The sequence below is a fragment of the Lactuca serriola genome, chromosome 4 (genome assembly GCF_051521515.1).
Source record: "Lactuca serriola cultivar US96UC23 chromosome 4, Lser_US96UC23_V15, whole genome shotgun sequence".
NCBI classification, from domain to species: Eukaryota; Viridiplantae; Streptophyta; class Magnoliopsida; order Asterales; family Asteraceae; genus Lactuca; species Lactuca serriola.
The window spans coordinates 277114356-277138854 of NC_136411.1; the positions used below are offsets into that span (position 1 = coordinate 277114356).

General features: G+C 34.2%; 2 protein-coding genes across 2 annotated transcripts in view; one reads left to right on the forward strand and one right to left on the reverse strand.

The window, feature by feature from the left end:
- Window positions 1-17542, forward strand: part of LOC145097049 (cycloartenol Synthase-like) — a 66050-nt gene extending 48508 nt beyond the window's left edge. The window contains exon 19 of the mRNA XM_079034535.1: window positions 17075-17542. Within this exon, the coding sequence (XP_078890661.1) occupies window positions 17075-17191 (117 nt within the window). The 3' untranslated portion in view covers window positions 17192-17542. The remainder of the gene's footprint in view (window positions 1-17074) is intronic.
- Window positions 17543-20138: 2596 nt separating this feature from the next.
- Window positions 20139-20874, reverse strand: LOC145099368 (uncharacterized). The gene is made up of 3 exons (XM_079036957.1): window positions 20793-20874; window positions 20526-20739; window positions 20139-20400 (listed from the first exon to the last, which is right to left on the reverse strand). Exons 1-3 carry the CDS (start codon window positions 20872-20874, stop codon window positions 20139-20141), a joined length of 558 nt encoding a protein of 185 aa, XP_078893083.1.
- Window positions 20875-24499: the final 3625 nt, after the last annotated feature.

Below are 24499 nucleotides of genomic sequence, written 5' to 3' on the forward strand. Positions count from 1 at the left end.
TAAGCAACTAGATGAAGAAGGATAAGAGAGGAGGCACCCAAAAATGTCTAGAAACCCTAAGGAATCAGTTAGCCACGTTTTTGGGGCCTAAGGGGTCCTTTATATACTTGTGTGGGCTGCTAGGGTTTCAGTCAAAACCCTAATGGACAGCTTAAACTCTAAGCAGCCCATGGAACCTTCTGGGATAAAGCCATGGACGAAAATATGATGGGCTCCCATCATAATTTCGTTCACCCCTTGTTCCTTTAGCCTTCCTTAGCCCAATAACTCAATTATCCAATAACTGCAGTCCAGTCCCCCATATTTAATTAATCTCTTTTAGCCACAAAATTAATTCTTAATTAATTCTTGACTAATATTAATTAAACAATATGATTTCTCCTTTAATATATTATTCTTATAATATATTAATAAATCATAATCAAACCTTTCTCTCCTTAATTCATTCTACATATTGCTATGGTGAAGTCAACCCAAAATCGGGTCAAGTACATACCAAAATAGTTATGTACTTAGACACTAATCCAACAGTCTCCTACTTGGATAAGTCTAATAACTATTTCCCGTATAACTTCAGAACCTGATCAACAATTGTAGCTTTCAAAAACCGCTGTCAACTCTGATCTTATCAGATTCGCATGTCCTTTAGATAAGGGATCATATATTCCTCCATTTTCAAGATATCGTATAGACATAAGACATGAATTTCAATCATTCTCTCTATACTACTTCCCGACTTCCGATTTATGACGACTGACAACAGACCACAATTGAACACATCAACTTAGTCCCGGCTTGGCCAAGCACTTAGGTGTCATCATTAAATCATCGAGGGGCCCACATATATCGCTTTTATCCTACTTTGGGTAAAAGGAATGGATAAACCTCAACTCAAATGTTTGCTTGCATTTACTGATCGAATCACACACAAAAATAAGTTTTATAACACCAAGTTACTGGTGCGTTTACTTATTATCAATGTCCAACCGACCAACAAATAACAACTCACACGTCCTAGTTTCAAGAATATACAATATTATCGTCTCACTAATCACCCGTGATAAATCCATGAAGTGATCCAAGTGAGCGTGGGTTTAATCCAATACTCTAATCTTATTAAAGCACTCATGAACTCTGCAGCAAACTTGTGCTATGTCTAAACTCTTTAGACAATCTACAGACTCTTCATGGCATTCTTCCTTCATACTTACTTCCAACGTATGACTGACTGTGGAGGTTCGAATAACCCAGTAATTCTGGAAGTCAAAACATGCAAACTGAAACACAACAATAATACGTAATCCTATATGGCCCCAAACTTGTGGGACTAAATAAAACACTTTTGTTTAAACACCATATTGATTACTCATTATTCATTGTTCACTGTTTTAGAAAATCAACTTATTACTCAAATTACAACAATAGCTGTCCCATGCACAAAGCATGCACACTATGTTTCCTATGGTCCTTAATTTGTGAAATAGATCAATTGAATTTTTTTTTCCAATGATGCTCATTTCATAATTCCCAATCCTTATCATTAGTGTTAGAACATAAGGTTCTTGCCACTACTAGAATATGCTAGATTCTAATATTTTATGCAACGATCCTTTCGCAAAGTCATAGCACAAAAGTCACCAAGACTTGGCCAATGAAATTAAAAAGTACTCTATCGGAAATTGTTACAAGACAATTCCATAGACGTGAAGTCTCACATTCAAAGTACATTCCTTTGAACATCCTTCTTGCATAAAACTTTCTAATTTAGACATAGACTCTCAATATCCAACTCCCAATATGGAAACATTTCCATATTTGTCATATGACAAATCATTCTTAATAGAATCTTATCTATTCATAATAATGCCAACATGGTCCATCCAATACCATACTTCCAACTACTCACAAGCGACCAATCCTCGACGAACTTTGGATCGTCCTTTGATAGTTGTTTAATTATTTTAGTCAAAACCGATTCTAGTCCTTTTGCCCTCTTAATGCGCTTGACATTTGGAAAATTTAAGAATGGTTAAATATTATAGCATTTGCAATCGATCCTATACACGAAGCGTATGGGACACAATGCATAATGTCTTACATAAAGATATGATACTTTATTAATCTTTTGCCATAATATTTTATGTGTCTCATTCTCACAATTCGAACTATGAAGAGTGATGCCGTAATCATAATCGAAATTTGAGAACACATTATGTATCCTTTAACTATATTTATTAAAATTTCTCAATCTAAGCTTTAGATTTTGAAAGGAAGTATAATATTCTCTCCCTTAATTATAGCAAAACCACTTTTCAACCCATGCAACTTTGCAAATTTAATCTTTGTTTTTCTATAATTAATATTGCTAACTTGCAATACTTGCCATAATAATCATACAAGCATAACACTTATGCTCCCACTATCATGATGATTATTATCATATAAGCATAACACTTATGCTCCCACTAGCTTTGACATGTATTCAGAAAATAGCTGAACTTCCAGAAAACAATGCCTATTGAATTTCTGAAGTTCATATTTCTAATACCAGATGCTTCGATAAGCCTTTATCTATGCTTCTTAAACTTATACACCCTTGACTTAGATATCTCATATGCGTGTCTAAACAATTCAGAACTTATATCAATAAGTCCCAAATGTTAGACTAATTGCCAAATCTCACAATTCGAACTATGGAAAGGGATGTCGTAACCATAATCGAATTTGAGAATACAATTCTCACAATTGCTATCTTCTTAAAATCTCTCTTAGTGAAAGCATTTCCTCACAGTCATTTTCATGAAGGAGGGAATCTTATGACACTTAGATTTTTATGGTATGAGTTCCTATCCATGTGAATTTGCCAAAACCAAGTTTGCGACAAATCCAAACTCATATGGATTGAACTTTCTTGATTTCTAGCCTTATGGTAACACGAGTGCCCACCATGTCTTCCAAGTAGTTTAGTAACTTATCCTTACATATCAATGTACTTTCCATCGATCAAGGCGATTTGTCTTTATACATTTAAAAGAGAACTCATAGTACTCACATGCATAATTAACTCAATTTGAATGGCACAAAAACAAAATAATGTCAACACGATAGGTTGTAAACCTCAAGTCGTGTGCTAGTGATGATTGATAAGGTTTATTCTTGATTTGTTCTTGAAACCTTTTTCAATATCATTAAAACTCCTTTTGACCTCTTGACATATATGATTCTCTTGTCAGGATACTTTCCTAGACAAAACAAATATTCAAGAGTTAGTGTAGTTCTTATCAAGACAAAACACTTCACATAATTGGTCCTAGTTGGTCTTTGTCTTATCCAAGACATCACAACTTACCAATTTCAAATGTGCAAGAATAAGAAAACTTTTCCAAATTCCACATTTGTTGAGTGTTATAAACCTACTAAAGACTTTTTCACTCAAGTCGCAATCTTGACTCTAAGACTTGATATTGGAATGAAGTATGATTGACTTCTTGATTTAACCATTTATACAATTCTTGATTTCTCTTCTTAGACATGCAATTGCACTAAGACTCACTTATAGGATCAATTGAGACATGGTTCTTAATCATTAAGACCTATCATAAACACATTAAAAGTTACTCTCCTTTCTTCTTAGAATAGAGAAACTTTTATCTTTCTGCCTACTAGATTCTTCTTATTCCTTCTGCTATTTATTGAAACCTTTCCAATCCACTCAGAATTACACTTAATTTTATAAATATAACCATATTTACTAAACTTTAGTAAATCATGACGAAGATCTTTATCTCTCTTTGTGGTGGACTTGATCAACGCACAAGCTAGTGTACTCGATCTCCTAGTCCTTCACTTGACACTTTGTCAAAGAATCAGTCTAATTTCCAAATATGAAGTTTCTTATTCATCACACAACCAAATTGTATGATTCCAAGTTTCTGTCCAATTGAAACTTGGGCGATGAGAAACTCTCTATATTTGGTAAATTCTCGACATTTCCACAAATAACATAATTAAAAATCAAATCCATTATTGCTAATTATAGAAACCTTCGAACATTTTTTTTTTCATACATGCCATTAGAAGGACAAGATAAAATCAAAATTCGTTTTATTGCGGAAAAATTTGTCCTTACAATGCAATTCAACTGAAAAATTATGTTTTTACATATTTCTTAGCAACCTATTCTAACTCCAAGTAGTAGCTCAAGAATCCAATCTTCAAGCAATGCGACCGAAATCCATTTCTTCACGATTAGATTCAGCTCACTTCTTCCCTTAAGCTTCCTCTCTTTTCTTCGATCCTACAAAACATCAAAATGTAATCTTATCACATCATGTATTAAGAATCTAGAATAGGAACTTAAAAGAGTTAGATAATGGATTTTCCCTGAAGAAGAGCCATACGTCTTGACTCTCCCATCTCTTAGATCTCTCAGGTAGTTTGGGAAGCTTCGTGTCCAATGCCCATTCTCTTGGCAATAAAAGCAAATGGACTCCTTTGGCACAACACATTGGACAATCACAGACTTAGTTCTTTCTGGACTTCCAATGTTGCAGTGTCCATTAAAGTTTGGGAGTTTGACTCACCAGACAAATTTGCTTGATTAGCACGCCAAATCATTGCTGATTCAACAACTATAAGCAAATAGGTGAGATTAATGAGGGTCACGTCGTGATCCATCATATAGTACTCTCTAACGAACTCACTATATGATTTAGGAAGTGATTGAAGAACCCAGTCAACAGCCAACTCACTTGAAATCTCGACACCCAACATGCTTAACCTATCAATGTATGACTTCATCTCTAAGACGTGTGCACACACAGGTTTCCCATCTTCGTGTTTACTTGCCAAAAGGGCTTGAGTGAGCTTGAACTTTTCAAGCCTTCGAACTTGTGGGTTAGAGAGAACAATTGGAGGAGGTGGAGGAAGTGAAGCATGACTTTCATTTCCGTGATCGTATCTCGGAACGTCATATTCATTTGGAAAGCTTGTTCCAAAGGATTTGGGAAGACCATTGTAAGATTTAGACAGCTACAAAACGGGAGAAAATTCAAGTTAATTTGATTGATTCCTTAATAAAACACCCGAATGAGTTATTAAGGCTAGGATCCAACAAAATATTCTACAACCTAGAAGAGGGATGACGTAATCTAGTCGCAAAATATTTGAAGGTAGGTAAATGACGATTTACCAATTTCCACCATGAAAAATGAAAAGGAAGTTTAAGTTTTAAATGAATTGAAACTCGTAGATCTTTTGAGATTCATTGAACTTTTTAACGGCATGTTTAAATCTCAATTATGCCCTATTATTTGTGACTGGGATGCCGAGGTTCACAAATAAGGTGTAAATAACCATACGAATCACGTGGTGCACTCAATGCTACTATCACCTAATCAATGTGCCGGTTAGCCACACATGCTCCATTGACCTATGACAAACATCGAGCCATCCTTCGCCACCAATGCCAACCCCAAATTAGTGTGCCGGTTAACCACACACGCTCCACTAACGTCTCGGCAAGGGTACAAAGTGTCATTCCATGGATTAGCATACAATTTCACATTTTTCCTAAAGTAACTATGATTTGGGAATTTATGAAAGTATTTAGTTACTTTGTATACTTCATTATACTTATAATGGAAGGTTTCGTCCTATCCTACCCGTTCGGCTAACGACCCTCCACTAGTCAAGAGTGCGGTGGGTAAGAGTGGATACCTATTCAATAGCCATTTTGTAGGCAATTTCCTTAAACACCCCTTATAGACCAGTTTCGTGAATGAGGCCTACTAACGGTAAGACTGACTCTTTACTCATACCTATATATAATATTAGACTTTTAATGTTATATATAGTATAGGGTGTATTTTACATTTTTAAAATACTAGGTGGTTTAATTTAGTAAATTATACTTTTAATTTAATTAAATGTAATCCAAAACTTTATGGGTTTATTAAATCTCTTTTAAATATACATTTTAATTAATTAATAAAACCATAAGGGTGTGATTTGAACCTTTTCAAATTACTAGGCTTTTAGAATTTAAAATTTCAAATTAAGACTTTTAACTAATTTTAAAATCCAAAACTTGAGGGCAAGTTTTGAAACTTTTCAAAACATTGTGGTTCAACTATTAAAATTTCAAAACTAAAACTATTAAGCTCAAATTTAAACTATGAAACCTAAAGGGTTAATTTGAAACTTTTCCAAACTTGATCAAGAACAGTCTAGATCACAAAATTCAAATAAGGCAATTATCTAATTTTGACCTAGTCCAATTTCTTGCAAGATAATTCACCAAATAATTCAAATAATTAAATTTTATCATATAAGGAAATAATTCTTTAATTAATATGAAGTTCTCTTTTATTTAATTTCTTGCAAGATAATTCACCAAATAATTCAAATAACTAATTTTGACCTAGTCCAATTTGTCTCCTTAATTCATTCTACATATTGCTATGGTGAAGGCAACCTCAAAAGGACCATGCTCATAATCGGGTCAAGTACATACCAAAATAGTTATGGACATAGACACTAATCCAACAATAGCATCAGACCCTTCACCGTCTTCGGCAACTTGGTGATAAAATCTATAGTGATTTGCTCCCATTTCCACATGGGAACCTCTAGATGTTGTAGCTTGCCATGCTGCCTCTAATGCTCGGGCTTAACCAATCTGTAGGTTAAGCACCTCTCGACATACCAGGCTATCTCTCTCTCTTCATAAACAGACACCAATAGCTCAATCTCAAATCTCGGTACATCTTGATGCCCATGGGTGAATAGAAAAGTGAGACTTATGAGCCTCCTCTAACAAAATATGCCCGATCCCACTCGAAACTGGAACCCAAACCTGACCACACCGGGTCAACAACCCTCGACAATCCATGAGAAACCAGTCGATCTCACCCTTGATCCTTTCATGTTTCCAGTTCTCCTTACGAACTCCTTCAACCCAAGCCTCTCTAGTCAAACAGATATCCTCATACACATCTCCCCGATCGAAGATCCAGGCAACTTGCGGCTCAAAGCATCTGCTACCACATTCGCTTTACCCGGATGGTAAAGGATCTCATAGTCATAATCCTTGACCACGTCCAGCCACCTGCGTTGCCTAATGTTCAGGTTCGGCTAATGCATAACACGCTACAAACTATTGTGATCCGTGTAAATCGTACAAAGGACCCCATAAAGATTAGGTCTCCAAATCTTGAGGGGAAAAACCATTGCCCCCAACTCAAGGTATCAACCACATAAGCCAGATAATCGGCACACCCGTGCTAAATATACTGTCGAGCCCTGGCTGCCGAACAAAACCTTGAACCAATCCTAGTGCCCTCCCCATAGATAACTAGTTCTCCCCCACTTGGGGTTCGAACTACCACTAGTTGGCCCTCACAATCAATCATGGCACCAAACTTACTTAGCCTGTCCATACCCACTATCATGCATACATCCCCCATGGAGATGGGGATCAAATCAATCAGATAAGGCACTCTGAAGATCTCCAATACACAACCTTGATAATGCATATGCAGAAACCCCGTGTTTGTTGACGATAGAAACCCGCAACGGACACTCTAACACCCTAATAGGCATATGAAACTCCCTACTGATTGATCGAGATACAAAGGACTGACTTGTGCCTGAGTCAAATAGCACAAGAGAAAGCAAAGAGTTCATTAACAATGTACCTTTCAGGAGCATATATATATATATATATATATATATATATATATATATATATATATATATATATATATATATATATATAAAATAAGCAAACATAAAACATAATCAATAGAAAAGTAAATAGAAACATACCGGTGACGACATTTGGAGCTGCTCTGGCCTCCTCGACAATGACCTGGAAAGCACGACCCCGAGCCCTCGTGGGCTCTGCCTTTCCCTGGCGCCCATCGGTGATCCTCAAAGTAGTGGGAACGGGGGCCTTCACCGGCTTGGCGGAAAACAATAAACCATTGACCTTCACATGGTCAACCTGATCATAGTGGCAGCAAATTCTAGAACTTGGAACTAGGGCTAGCTGGAAACAATCCCTCGCATAGTGCCCTTCCTTGCCACATTTGTGGCATACATAGCCTGATCGAGAGGCCCCCTCATGAGCTGTGCCACACTTCCTACAACTGCGGCCCCTCTGACCTCTAAATCTAGTATCAGCGACCTTGAATCGCTTTCTTGTTTGGAGCTCCATCTCAATCTCACGCCGCTTGGCGGCCTCCTACAACTCCAATGACGAACCATAACGTTGAGTGGATACAAACTGCCTGATATCCATCTTAAGCATGCTCAAGTAATGGGTCATCTGAGCTTGCTCAGAAGTAGCAAAATTAGGACAAAACATGGCCGTCTCTATGAACATCAAGGTGATCTCCGTTACCGACTCAGTCCCCTGTCTCAAACCCAATTACTCCTGGGCCAACTCTCATGCTCCACCATTGGAACATATCTAGAACGGAACATATATGAGAACTGCTCCCAAGTCACATCAGCTCTCTACTCAAAAGAATACGAGCTAGTAACAATCCTCCACCAATCCTTCGTTCCAGACCACAAAAGGTTCAGAGCGCACTTGGCCCTCTGGTCAGCTAGGCAAGAGCAAGTGAAGAAACATCCCTCGATGTCAGAAAATCACCTGATGGCTATGATCAGCTCTTGAGCTCCGTCAAATGTTGGGGGCTTCGTATTGTCAAATTCCTGATATTGAAAGGTTTTCCTAGCACCAATCCATGCACTGTAACGATTGCGGTGGCTATAACAGCAGCAGTCTCAGACAATGCAACATAACGCTCATCAAAATACTCCACCATGGCGCTCTTAATAGACCCAACCATCTTTGGCAACTGTTCTCGAAAGTGAGCAACAAACTCTTCCTGAAGGATCTCCCTAATCCTGTCCTCGGACACAGCTTACCCACTCTGGCCACATGTCCCTGATCCTGATCTGGATCCTGCTTCGAAAGTGTCGCATCATCACCATACTGAAAATAAACCAGGGAGATATCAGATAACGCACATATCATATCTGGGGAACCAACTCCTAACAAAGCCCTATGGTTGTGACTTCCCTGTTACACGTACGGGTCCTATGCTTCCAGTAGAACGGGCCCATACTACCTTCTATACCTACCTGTATTTGTCTCAAGGATCATCTCATAAACCCTAAAAATACACACTAGAAAATGCATACACTCAATCGTCACTCCCGAGAGGAAGGCTAAACATCACGAAACTGGTCGATTGACCCCAGACAACTCATCCATGAAAGTTCCACCAACCCTGCAACACTCATGTATGCTAATTCTACATAACATTAGACCCTATAGATAGTTGAATATATGATCCTACCCTAAACCCTTCATCAACCAAGAACAAGAAATAAGGTCAAACCAAACATTCTCAGGCTATAGAATCTTAGTAATGTATAACTATGATGCATACACTAAGAAACTACAATAATGATGTTAGTTTCATATAACGAAGAACCCTAGGCTATCAAGCATCATATAATTAGGCAATTATATCATGCAATTCCTGAAGATCCATAACATATCACTACCATGCTGTTCTAACATGTCACAAGATCAAATAATAGTGTGGTAATTTAGGGTCTACTTACTAGCTCCGGCTGATCGTACATATCGTATGCTCTTTTATTATTTTGAATACAATTTGAAAATCATTTTTAAAAATATTGTTCCTTAGTTTGAGACTAGATTCGCATGAGTGTTCCTCCAATTCACTCAAACCAAGGCTCTTATACCAACTTGTAACATCCATAAAAATCATGATAAATTTAAACCTTTTAAAACCAACCCAAATTCACAAATTGTTACAAACATTGTTTTCAAAACATTTTCAACATTAGGGTCTCAAAAAATCATAAGACAAAATAGAAGGATGTGTATGGTCATGCCTTCGCCATCCCTCATTCATCTAAAGTACATGAAACATAACCCAAAACTGTAACCTAACACTTAGCAAGATCCCCCAAAGTACCAACACAATATATAATCATAATAACAAACAACATGCTCATAGAGCCTTCAGGATGACTAGTATGCCCCTACCGGACTACAGACTATATGGTACGCTCACATAACCTTCAGCAAGACTGGTATGCCTCAGCCTATCTGGAACGTTCCCCGGGACTTCAGCCTGACTGGTATGCCTCTCGGGCTTGTAGTCTATCCGAGACGCCTTGGGTCTCTTGGCCTTCAGTCTACATTTGTCCGCCTCAACCCAACCACACATAAACCATGTCGACATATGTCGACATATACATAATAGATAAGCATACATATGACCAGTCAATAGACAATCAGACAAATCCTACGGATTACTAAGCATAGCATCTTCCTATATACCCGGATACATATCTAACAGATCACTACAGCATACCAACATACGATAAACCAGGATAACAATCCAAGGGTCGACCTTGGTGCCTTCGACCGAAAGTACAGTGAGGAAAACTCACCTCACAAACTGAACATATGCTAATGAGGTCTCGACTCCTAATCTCGACTCTCTAACTAACACCTATACCCATCAAATGACGAATTTCCATCAAAATCCCACAATACCCAAAATACCATTAAGGTCAAACTTGGTTAAAGTTAAATTGGTCAAACCAACTAGGTCAACCGAGTCAATCCAACTAAGTAAACTCGACCGATTCAACTCAGGGTACGTACTCTGGGCGTACTCCAAAGGTACGTTGGGCATACATGCAGCCTTGCATTTTGACCACCATTGGGGTGGTTGACCTCATATGCAGGGCGTACTCTAAGCGCACGGGGCGTACCCCTTGGAAGTCCAAAATCCATTAAGAGCTTAATGGATTAAGCTCTTACGTCTATACTTTAGATCCATGGCTAAAATACTCTTAGGAGTCATAAAGTCTCTAACTTTATTACTTAGCATGATCAATAAGTGCTTAACTCAAGGTCTTATTCCATTAAGTCCTTCAAATTGATGCATGAATCAAGACTAGCCATTTGGAACCCATTTTTATGACTTAAGACCTCTCTTAGGGTCTGAAATGAGAACTCAAAGGTCAAGAACATGCCATGTTCAAGATCTAACCTTTTCAGACCAAAAAGCTCCATATGACATCCAAAACTATATGTATATGCTAGAGGGATAAAGTTACAGGCTTTATACCTTAGGAAGGCTGCAAATGATGTAGAAATCCCAGATCTAAGTGTTCCACTCATTCAGGATGAGCTTGGCTTCCTTCTTCTTCTAAGGCACCAAAATACACACATTTAGCTTGAAAATGCTCCACATGGCGAAACTAGGGTTGCAAAGATGTGTGAGAGGGATGGATACAGATAAGGCAGATGAAATGAGGCCATAAATGTGCTTAAATATGAGTCACACCGAAAAAATTAGGGTTTTCTTATATGGTAAGTACGCTGAGCGTAATAGGGCGTGCCCAAGTACACTCATCATACACCACATACGCACTACGTACCCTAAGGCCAAAATTAGAAAAATACTAGAAGAGGTCTTCTTGCACACTTTTTCTTGAACTTAGGGACCAAAATGTTACATAATTAAATTATAACGTTGAATCTAGAAGTATTTTTTTTAATGTATTTTTAAGGTTTCTAGGATTTTTTATATAACCCTTCCCTATATATATATATATATATATATATACATATATATATATATATATATATATATATATATATATATATATACATATATATATATATATATACACATATATGTATGTATATACATATATGTATGTATATACATATATGTATGTATATACATATATGTATGTATATACATATATATATATATATATATATATATATATATGTATATATATATATATGTATATATTTATATATATATATATATATATATGTATATATATATATATATGTATATATTTATATATATATATATATATATATATATATATATATATATATATATATATATATGTATATACATACATATATGTATATACATATATATATGTATATACATACATATATGTGTATATATATATATATATATATGTATATACATACATATATATATATATATATGTATATATATATATATATATATATATATATATATATATATATATATATATATATAAGGCTAGGTTAATATGTTTCTTACAATTATTGTGTGTTAGAAGGCACCAATTAAAATTTATAAAATTAAATAATTACTTAATTAAATAAAGATGGATATTAAATGATTTCCGTAATTGTATGTATACTAAAAAATATTCATAAGTATAATTCTCTTTTTATGGAAACTAATTAAATTTGTTGTTAATCTACTATATAATACACTTTCATTCTGGTAGAATACAATGTCATTCTTCTTGATACGAATTCATTCTGAAAGAATATTATTGCTGGCATTAATAACGAATTTAATTAGTTTCCATAAAAAAGAACTATAATTATGGATATCATTTAATATACATATAATTATGGAAATCATTTAATATCTATCTTTATTTGATTAAATAATAATTTGGATTTTATGAATTTCTTATTGGTGCATTCTAGCACACAATAGATGTGAGAAACATTTGAATATATATATATATATATATATATATATATATATATATATATATATATATATATATATATATAAGGAAATGTTCAAATGAGAACCACAAAAAATTAAGAACCGTAAGAATCTCATTTTATAAGTAAATATGTACACAATACTTATTAAACATGTTAATATTCTAATTTTTTTGTGTTTTTGGTTCGTAAAGGGCAAAATTGTAATTTTTACAGTCTAATATTTTCATTTATACACTGATTCCTATTATAACACAAAAATTGTATAAAATACAAAATTTAATACATTCCATTCATAGTTTAGTACAACAAAATCACAAATTAATGCAATCATAACATTAGTTATTCACAAATTTTGGGGAGTCAAACTCAAACTCTTCCACCACATCCAATTACTACACGACTGGACCAACCATGTATGTTGACGTTGCAATCATCATTCCTTTCAAACCAAATTTGTATATAGAATTACACATTGTCATCTTAAATATTATATTCACAGTTTAATAAACATATTAATTCACTAATTTAGAGTTTATGGCAATATTTATAAAAACTAATACATTCTTACATATTTACTCCACAAAAAAATACTCACCAGAAAATTAATATAAATATTCATTTTTTAACATAAAATTTATAAAAAAACCACAACTTAGTACAATCAATTTGCAGCTTAATACACTCAATTTAGAAATAATACATAAAATTAACAACTTACTATATTAAATTCACAGTTTGTTACGTAAAAACTATACATTCACATCCATATTATATACTGAAAACTTACATTTATATCTTTAGATATGTGGGATATTGTTTCTTTCAAACTTTAATTTACATAAGATTCACAATTTAAATTTTACATATTTATTCAAAATTAGAGAAAATAAAATCTTTGTATAATGCTTCTTTCATCTCATATTTTCGAAGCAAACATAAAATTCATAAAAAAAAAATAACGACTTAATATACTCAATTCATAGATTAATATATTTAATTCACAATTTAATAATTATATTTACAGGTTAAAACATACATCTGATGATGTTTGGAGCCATGGATGTTGTATTAGATAGTAGCTCACACACTCATCACAATTTACAACTTAAAAAACCTGAATTCATATTATTTGAAAAAACACATATGTAATAAAAACACGTTTAAATTCACATTTAAAACTAATAAAAACCCATACATTAACAACTTAAAACTTATAAAAATTCATTTAATCACAACCAAAACTTATAAAAAAATCATATATTCACAACTTAATATTTACAAAAAAATTTGTGCCTTCACAACTTAATACTTATAAAAAAATCATGCATTCACATGTTATAACTTTTTCTAATTGAATCAGTCAGATATGTATCAAATTTGTGCATTAATAACTTCATAATTATTGAAAAAACACTTATTCACTGCTTAATAAACTAGTCTAGACATTCATTCACAACTTAATAAACTAGTTCATAAACTTATTCATGTTATTTAAGGTTTAAAAACGTACTTTGTTTTCAGTGAGACATTTCATCAAACACCTTCATTGCATCATATGTCTAGATCTGAGATTGTTTGCTTGCTTCAGATCCATGAGCACCGATGATAACCAGCAATAACATGGTGCGATTTCGATTGTAGTAGAGGTGAGGCCACATCGACGGTGGTAGCATTAGATCTGAATGTCATATCTGTTTGCGGTGATTTTTTCAAATCTATTTTTCCAGCAAGGCAAATCGGAGAAGTTTTATAGTATTCTATCGTATCTGGATATCCAAGATCTAGACTTCGGAGTAGAGTGCGACATTTTTTGGTGTTCCGATGAAGCACATTAGCTAATGTTAGGCGGTGGTTGGTGGTTATAAGGTCGACTATCAGATTTGATCAAATCGCACTAGATTTGATATGTTTTGCAATTTAGAGAGAGAAAGTGAAGTTGAAACAAATTTTTACTCCAGATTTGAGAGTAGGTGGCGATTGACAGTATATATGGAGGTATTTGCATTAGATGTTGTCAGATCTATGTTTCTGTTGGTGGTAGGGTAATGGCAAGGAAGAGGAATTTGTGGTGACAATGATAGAGGAAGGTGGTGGTTATCAACGCTCGCCAGAGCTCATAATTTGGAGGAGAAATTCAAAGATCTAAAGTCAAAAATAGTAGATCTAAAAGAAAAAATTGTAGATCTGAAGAGGAAAACCGTAGATCTGAAGTTGAAGTTGTAGATCTGAAGCTGAAATTGCAGATATGGAGCCAACCAAAGCTTGTAGATCTGATGGCGGTGGTTCGTCAGTGGTAAGAGGTGGCGGCGACAGGAGGCAGCGGCAGTCAAGGTTGGTCTCTAGTTGCTAGCTGGTGGTAATGTTTATGGGTGTCATTAAGTTTTAGATGAGAGTAAAGATAACCATGTCAGAGGGTATGAACTGTACAAATCTGATATAACAAAAGATGAAAGTGGGCTCTTGTGTTATACTTTAATAAAAATGGTTTTTAAGTGGTTCTTAACCTTTAGTGGATATATATAGACACACACACACACACAAAAATCTGATATGTTTTGCGTTTTAGAGAGAGAAGGTGAAGCTGAAACAACTTCTTGACTCTAGATCTGAGACCAAGTGGCGATCGACGGTAGATATGGATATATTTTCATCAGATCTTGTCAGATATGTGTTTCTGTTATTGGTAGGTAACGACAAGGAACAGGAATTCGCGGTGACAGTGATGGAGGAAGATGGTGGTTATCACCGCTCGCCGGAGCTCATAATTTGGAGGAGAAATTCAAAGATCTAAATTCAAAAATAGTATATCTGAAGACAAAAATTGTAGATCTGAAGAGGAAAATCGTAGATCTGAAGTTGATGTTGTAGATCTGAAGTTGAAATTATTGATCTAGAGCTAATCGAATCTTGTGGATTTGATGGTGGTGGTTCATCGGTAGGAAGAGACGTTGGTGGTTTGCTGGCGGTAGGAGGCGGCGGCGGTCAAGGTTGGTCTCTGATGGCTAACTGGTGGTAATGTTTATGTGTTCTTCAACTTTGGTATGAGAGAGAAGATAACCATGTGAGAGTGTATGTATTGTATAGATCTAATATAACAAAAGATGAAAGTGGGTTATTATGTTATACTTTAATAAAAAATGTTTTTAAGTGGTTCTTAACCTTTAGTGGTTCTCATTTGATATATATATATATATATATATGTATATATATATATATATGTATATATACACACATATATATATACACACACACATACACAGACACACACACACACACACAAAGAGAGAGAGAGAGCAACTTCTTTACAGAAGCAAAAAATTTGTGAGAACTTGCGAACTCATAATCAACCCAACATTTTTCAACACCAAAAATACCAATGTTCTCCAAATCGTGCGTCTAAGCCATATCTAGGCTTAAAAAAAGATTTGATGTTTTTTTTTTAGTTTTTTGTATGACCGCTGATGAGCACAATCATCAGTTGTAAGGATTGCTGATGAGCACAATCAACAGTCATATGGATTGATGATGAGCATAATCAGCAGTCCATATGGCTGCTGATTGTGCTCATCACCAATCAATATGACTGCTGATTGTGCACATCCACAATCAATATGACTGTTGATTGTGCTCATCATTAGTCCGTACAATTATTGATTGTGCATACATGCAAATTTCGAAAATAAATAAATCCATTGTCAAATCTTTTTTTATCCTAGATATGACTTAGACGTATCATTTGGACAAGATTTGTGTTTTTGGTGTTGAAAAATGATGAGTTGATTATGAGTCTAAAAATTCCATCACTGTTAAAATACTTTAATCTTTTTATTTTCTAAAAAGGTAATTTAAATCTTAATTCCTTTCTACATAAAAATTGCTTTATAATTTTTTTCTTTCAAAAAGTAGCATTTCCATTCTAATATGTATCACTTATTTTTAGCTAAATATAGTTGATCTGTTTTTCGTGAATAAAAAATTAATAAACCTTAGTTTATAACGTTTTTCAATATTAATTTTTTTTTTTATCAAAGGGTTTCTAGTCCAACAGTATCAGATGTTGTCTTCTTTTCTTGATGTTGAAGGTTAAAGTCTCGGACACCTAAAGTAAATTTAGGAGTAGTTTAGAATTATATTATATTTGACGTTCAAAATAAATAAATAAATAAATTCTTCATGCAAATTCAATAAAATAGATTTATATTACTTGTTATTTACCTTATGAATCATTTTGGCATATTTACAAAACTTGAACGTAAATATAAAAAGTAACTGAAACTAAATTTCATTCTTTTTCTTCCAAGAAAACGTATGAAAAAAAATTATTCCTTGAAATTCCTAATTCGTTTTACATGTTCAAATTCCCAGCAAAGCATTCTTTGAACAAAATGCATTGGATTGTTATATTTTCAAATTTATGATAAGAAAAAAGTAAAGCAATCCGTGGCTGAAAAAATGTTGTAAATTGTGCAGGAGATTATCGGGGTTTTTAACAGGAACTGCATGCTTACATATGCTGCATTTAGAAACATCTTCCCAATTTGGGCCTTGGGAGAATACAAATATAGGGTACTTCAGGTGCCAAGCTAAATTTAGTTTAATGGTAGTTATCTTCCATTCATTTGTATCGCCTTTTGAACATGAAAAGAGTCTTGAAATGGTCTCTTCTGAAGAAACTTACGAACTGGAATGTGTTAGAGAAACAAAATGGGGGTATTCGTCAAAATGAGATCTCTCTTTTTTTATTTTTTTGTCTTCAAGATTTATATATTCAAGTGCTATGTTATAGGGGAGGGAACAAACTTTTGTACCTTCATGTAATCCATTTTATTAGAAATTTGGCAACACTAAGATGATACATGAAGTAGAGTGCTCCAATTATCTTTAAAATAGGCGAATGCCCGTGCGTTGCACAGAAACACCTATATTTTAAGTCTTTACAAATATATGTTCCCTTTAAATATAAGAATAACATTGTTGCTAAATTTAATATAATAATTCGTATACTAAATTGATATAATATATTGATTATTTTGAATTATATGATAATATATATCTATTATAACTGCATAATATCAATCGTTTGAATGACTTCTACCCGTAAGTTACATATGAATAAAATTAAATAATATGATTTAACGTTATTTATAGTTGTTGTTATTGTTCATTAATTTTTTAAAATTTATCTGCTTAATGTTTTAATTTCTATCATTATAATTATTTAAAACATCAAACATTGTTTTTTGATTTTAAAGGTAACAATATAATCATATATATATATATATATATATATATATATATATATATATATATATATATATATATATATATATATATATATATATATATATATATATATAGAGAGAGAGAGAGAGAGAGAGAGAGTTATTTTTAATTATTGTTATTGTAAGTTATTTTAAGGTACTTATTTGAAAACTTTTAACGATTATAAAAATATCTTGAGGAAATATTTTAGTTAAATTGAGATTACAATTTAATTTTACATTTATCACTACAATTTATCACTTTTAACTAGTTATAAAATATTATTTGGGTTTTTAAATGAAACTGAAATTTTATTTAAATTGACAATGTAATGTTATATTTAAATTAACAATTTAAGTATTTTTTTTCTAAATTGTTCAAAAGTTGTTGCTTTAAACTGATAATGGTTTACATATAACAGCATTTTAAATATAATAAATTAAGTATAATATATTAAAAGTTAAAGATATAACTTTATAAGTAGAGGTAAAAATATTATTTTAAAATTAAAATTTATTTTATTTATGATTACACTTTAGGTTTGATATTTATTTAACCTTATTAACCAACTTATAATCATTATTAGAAAGACACTATAATTTACTACTCTTAACTATTTACAAAATATTTTTTGAGTTGTTTATGTTAAACTCAAATTTATATTTAAGTTGACCATGTAATGTTATATTTAAATTAATAATTGAAGTATTTTATACAAATTCTTCCAAAATTGTATCTTTAAAATGATAGTGATTTACATCCAAAAATATATTAAAACTACTAAATGAAGTATAATATGTTAAAAGTTAAAAAAACCACTTAATAAGTAGAAGTAAATATATTATTTTAATATTGAAATTTTGTTTATATGTCATTACACACTAGGTTTGATATTTATTTAACCTTATTAACCAACTTATCATTATTATTAGAAAGAAATTGAAAAGTCACGGGAGTTTCAAATGAATGTGTGAAAGGAAAAATACATGAGAGTTTCAAATGAATGTGATGAAAGGAAAAATGCTTCCTTTAATATAGTATGATATGATATGATGAGCAAACACATTTTTGAGCTCTTTATGAATTTATGATCAAATCGCAACAAATCTTAATTTGAGACAAATTTGAGAGAGAGAGAGAGAGAGAGAGAGGTCACATATAGTTCCATGGTTGAAGGTGGAGATAACGGTGGTGCGTTTGGTTATAAATGAAAACAATAAATGTGAGGTAGCGTTTAAATTCTAGGATCGATAAGCGAGATTAAAAGTTTTTTTCTTTCGAAACCAACAAAAACATCGTATCATCAAAAGGTTCTTCTAAGGGCTATTTATAGCCTTAGAAGCTATCTAAAAAATAAGGCAACTCTAAAATAAAAGAAAACTTCGAAATAAAAAGAAAATGTCTTACAAAAGCTTATTCACGCTAAAAATAAACCAAACACGCCTCTAGAACCTTCCAGCTAAACCGATATATGAAACCATGCAAACTCCATGCACACGTGACTCTTCGTATTTTGAACTTTCGCATCTGAAAACCAAGAGTCGTTCGTAGTCACCTTCCCAAGGTTCGCATTCGCAATGAGTCTTTCGGTTTTTGCATCCACTACTCAACACTTGCGATAGTTGCGATCATTAGCATCCATTCGTATCCGATCACATCCAACAAGTGACTTAGACAACGAAATGTTGCGATTCGCATTCGCATCATCCCATCCCCCTTTCAAAGAAATTGTCCTCAATTCAGCTAGTCTATCATCATCAAGATAAGGTGAAAGGTCTCCAACGTTCAATGTGGCATGAGTTCCATAGTCACATGGAAGTTCAACCTTGTAGGCATTATCATTAACTCGTCCCACCACTTTGCAAGGACCTTCAACTCTTGGCATCAACTAGTTCTTTCTTTTACATAGCAAAATTTCCTTCCTCAAGTGCAGCCACACTAAGTCTCCATTAGTAAATATTTGAGTCTTCTTATTCTTATTCAACTTCTTCTTATAGTTCGCATTCACAGCTTCAATGTCATTACGAATTTTCTCATGCAACTTCATCATCGACTTCAACTTTGCTTCAACATTCTAATGAACTAATTCTTTTTTGGCAACGGAATTAGATCTAAGGGAAGATATGCATTAACACCATAGACAACCTCAAAAGTCGAATTTCCAATTGTGAACGTAGGAGATCGATTATAAGCTAACTCAGGATGTGCAATCTTAACGTCCCAATCTTTCTGAGTCTTAGTTACCAACCCTTGCAACAACGTTCCTAAAGTTCTATTCGTAACTTCCATTTATAGGTGATATGAAGTACTGAACAGTAGTTTCATACCCACCTTCCTCCATAACGTATTCCAAAAAATAACTCAAAAACATCGAATCTTGATCTAAAACAATAGTTTTTGGAATTCCATGCAGATGAACAATCTCCTTAAAGTATAAGTCAGCCATGTTGCTAGCAACATCAGTTTTGTTGCAAGCAACAAAATGAGCCATCTTGGAAAAACGATCCACCACTACCATAACTGCATCCTTACCTCTTGAGTACGAGGAAAAGCAATCACAAAATCCATAAATACATCTTACCAAGGATTATTAGGAACTGAAAAAGGAGAGTACAACCCTAGGTTGAGGGAACTTTTAGACATTCAAAACATCACACACTTGTTCACGATGTTGGTCACATCCCCTAACATCTTCGACCAATAACAAAGCTCCTTCAAGATCTCCAAATTTTTAGTCATTCCAAAGTGTCCAACCATCCCTCCAGCATGAGCTTCTCGGACAAACAACTCATGAATCGCAAGCTTCGGAACGCAAAGTCTGTTACCTTTGAAGAGATAACCTTCTAGCAATATGAATTTACCTTCAGGTCCACCTGCACATTTTAAAAAAACAAGTATCCAAAATCTATGTTAGTCGCATAATAACTTTTCATTGCCTCAAACCCCAACAATTGAGCATCCAAAGTCACTAGCAAAGAATATCGCCTTGACAGTGCATCAGCCACCATGTTGCTTTGCCATCTTTATACTTGGACGAAAAGTGAAAAGATTACAAAAACTCTACCCACTTGGGATGTCGTGTACTCAACTTTGCTGACCATTAATATACTTCAACGACTCATGATCCAAGTGTAAAATAAAATGATTTGCACGTAAGTAATGACTCCAATGATCCAACGCTCGAACAGTGATGTCAAACTCCTTATCATACATACAATAATTTAACTGAGCACCTCCAAGCTTTTTTTGAAAAATAAGCGATACGCCACTTACCTTGAATGAGATGAACTCCTATTCTAATTCCACTCACATCGTACTCTACCTCGAATGGTTGCGAAAAGTCAGGAAGTGCTAAGACAAGAGCAACACATAATAACTCCTACTTTTGCAAAGGCTTTCTAAGCATCCTCCCCTCATGCGAAAGCTCCGTTCTTCAAACAACCTGTGACCAGATCATAATGGTGCTAAAGTCACGAATGAACCTTCTATAAAATGAAGCAAGACCATGAAACGATTGGACTTCTGAAATAGTACATGGAGTAGGCCATGACTAAATTGCTTCAATCTTGGATTGATCCACCGAAACACAATCTTTGGGAAAAACATAACCCATGAAAATCACCTTTTCTACCAAGATTCCTTCTTCCCATAAAGCTTTTGTGTTCTAAGAGTCTCGAACACCTTTCATAAATGCACCATATGATCTTCAATGCTTTTGCTATATACCAAGATATCATTAAGGTATATAACTACGAATCTCCTAAGAAAAGACTTCAATAATTCGTTCATCAGCCTCATGAAAGTACTAGGCGTATTAGTAAGACCAAATGGCATCATATTCCATTCGTACAACCCATGCTTAGTCTTCAAGGCGGTCTTCCAATCATCACCTTCTCTCATGCAAATTTGGTGATACCCACATCGCAAGTCAATCTTTGAAAACACATCTCACCCATGCAATTCGTCCAACATGTTGTCAAGTCTAGGAATGGGAAACCTATGCTTGATCATTATATTATTCACCACTCGGTTATCCACACACATATGCTAAGTTCCATCCTTCTTAGGTACAAGTAAAACTGGAACAACACATGGACTAAGGCTCTCACGAACATAGCCCTTTTTCATTAATTCGTTAATTTGCTTTTGCATCTCCTTCGTTTCCTACAGATTGCAACGATAGGCCGCCTTGTTTGGCAAGGAAGCCTCTCGAATGAGGTTGATTTGATGTTCAATATCACGGATTGGTGGTAAACCCGGTGGTAAGTTTGCTGGAAACACATCATGAAACTCCACAAGAAATTCTGCAATCAGACCCTCTACTTTTGAATTCATCTCCTCATGTGCTTCTTTCCCAGTCTCCAACTTTGGTCCTTCTTTGACAACAAGGATGAAAATTTCCTCTCCTTTGTTGAGAACCTGTTCCACCTCATTTTTGCTAGCCAACATAGTCAAGCTTGGTTTTTTGTTGTTCATCGATCACACTTCTGTTGAGGACATGGGTGACAACACGATTTTATTCCCATTATGTTTCAACTTATACTCATTACTCCTCCACTTATGCAACACATCCTTATCGAACTGCCAAGGACGTCCTAATAGAATATGGAAAGCATCCATTGGAATCACATCACATAAAATCTCATCCTTGTATGACCCCATTGTTAAACCAACTCGAACTTGCTTTGTCACCTTCACTTTATTTCCATCGTCTAACCAATGAAGTATGTATGGTACGGGTTGTCTTGACTAAACCCAAATTAGTAACCATCTCACTTAAATCCACATTCGTACAAGCACCACCATTGATGATCAAGTTACACAATCGGTCATTCACACGACATTTAGTATGAAAAAGTTGATCCCTCTGATCGCTATCAACATGAACCACTTGAGTTTGTAAATCCCTAAAGACCTGCATCGTCTTGCACTTTGGAGCTTTATACTTTTCTACCTCCTCTCCTCCTTCACAAACTTCCTCAAAACCAAAAGTATTATCCAAAACCGATTCTTCTTCAAATAACTCATCCCGGATTGCAACAACTTCTCTAAGCGTCACTATCCTTCCGTTTGGACATGCGTTCTGATAGTGTCCACACCTTGACACTTAAACCAACAAAGCTTTTATAGGTTCGTTTCATTGTTCGTAGTGCCTGCCTTAGGAGTCAAATGGGACTGTTCACAACAGTAGGAGTAGTTGTCGCTTTCACATCCACTTTTGACTTCACCTAAGGCTTGGGTTTATCCGTTGCCCCTAGAAATTCCTACATAATTTGCCTTCCATTTCGATTCTTCCTTCAAATTGAGACTACAAAGCGCGTCAAAATCAAAACACGGATAAATTTTTACAATATCTGCTATGTTGTAATTCAAACCCCACTAGTAAAATGTGCCATGTTTTGTTCTTTATACTCCTCAACATCCCCTAGAAATGTTAAATTCTCGAACTCATTGATGTATTTTTCCACGCTTAGCTTTCCTTGCTTCAAATACGCCATCTTCTTATAGGTTGTTGATCTATGATGAGCAGGAACATATATATTTCGAAGTTTTTGCTTCAAAGTCGCTCAATAAGTAATCTTTTCTTTTCTTTCACGATCCCTTCTACTTTTCAAACCTTCATACCAAAGCGATGCTCCTCAACTCAACTTAAGAACTACATACTTACAACACTTATCATCATTTAACAACTTAAACTCAAAGAACTGGTCATCTTTCTTTCCCAATCTAAGTAAAGTTCGGGATCAACACCACCAACGAACTCAGGAAACTCATTCACCTTGCAATCTTCAGCCACCCTAAACGGTCCAGGCCTAGGCTGTCGCCTTTCTCCACCATATTCCAAACCGCACAAGGCACTAATGAAATTTAAATCATCAACATTCATGGATTCTTCATGCAAATTCCAAACACCAACAGCAAGATCTAGCAATCAAACAAAATCGAACACACATGTCAGGAAAATCGATATCTGACGCTCTGATACCACTTATGATGCGTGTATGGAGGGATTGATTTCAATAATTTAGAATGCAACAGAATATTCAAGATTAAAACCAATAACATGATTATATTAACTAACTTGCGCAACAAGAAATCAAGAAAAGATAGAAGTGATAAACAATCTTGACCTATAGATTGAGTATTGATGAAAATAAATCAAGACTTATTGATTTGAGTTTGTATCAAGCTAGAATAGATGTTCTAGAATTGACGAAAGACGAGTAAGCAACTCAAAATAAATAAAGTTCTTTATTTCGAAATAAAAAACATCATATCATCAAAAGGTTCTACTAAGGGCTATTTATAGCCTTACAAGCTATCACAAAAATAAGGCAACTTTAAAATTAAAGGAAATTTCAAAATAAAAAGAAACTGCCTTGTAAAGGATTATTCACGCTAAAAATAAACCAAACACGCCTCTAGAACCTTCCATTTAAACCGACATATCAAACCATGCAAATTCCAATCACAAGTGACTCTTTGCATTCTGAACTTTTGCATCTGAAAGCCATGAATTGTTGTTTGCATCCACCTTCCCAAGGTCCGCATTCACATCGAATCCTTCATGTTTCACATCCACTACTCAACACTTGTAATGAGTAGCGATCATTTGCATCCATTCACATCCAA

Bases quoted from the DNA above. Each gene is read 5' to 3' on its own strand.
- LOC145099368 (XM_079036957.1), bottom strand. From the start codon at position 20,874: ATGGTGGCTGATGCACTGTCAAGGCGATATTCTTTGCTAGTGACTTTG. The intron at 20,740-20,792 runs GTTATTATGCGA...TAAAATGTGCAG, and splicing joins GGGGTTTGAGGCAATGAAAA to GTGGACCTGAAGGTAAATTC. The intron at 20,401-20,525 runs GTGTGTGATGTT...CTCGTACTCAAG, and splicing joins GTGACCAACATCGTGAACAA to AGGTAAGGATGCAGTTATGG.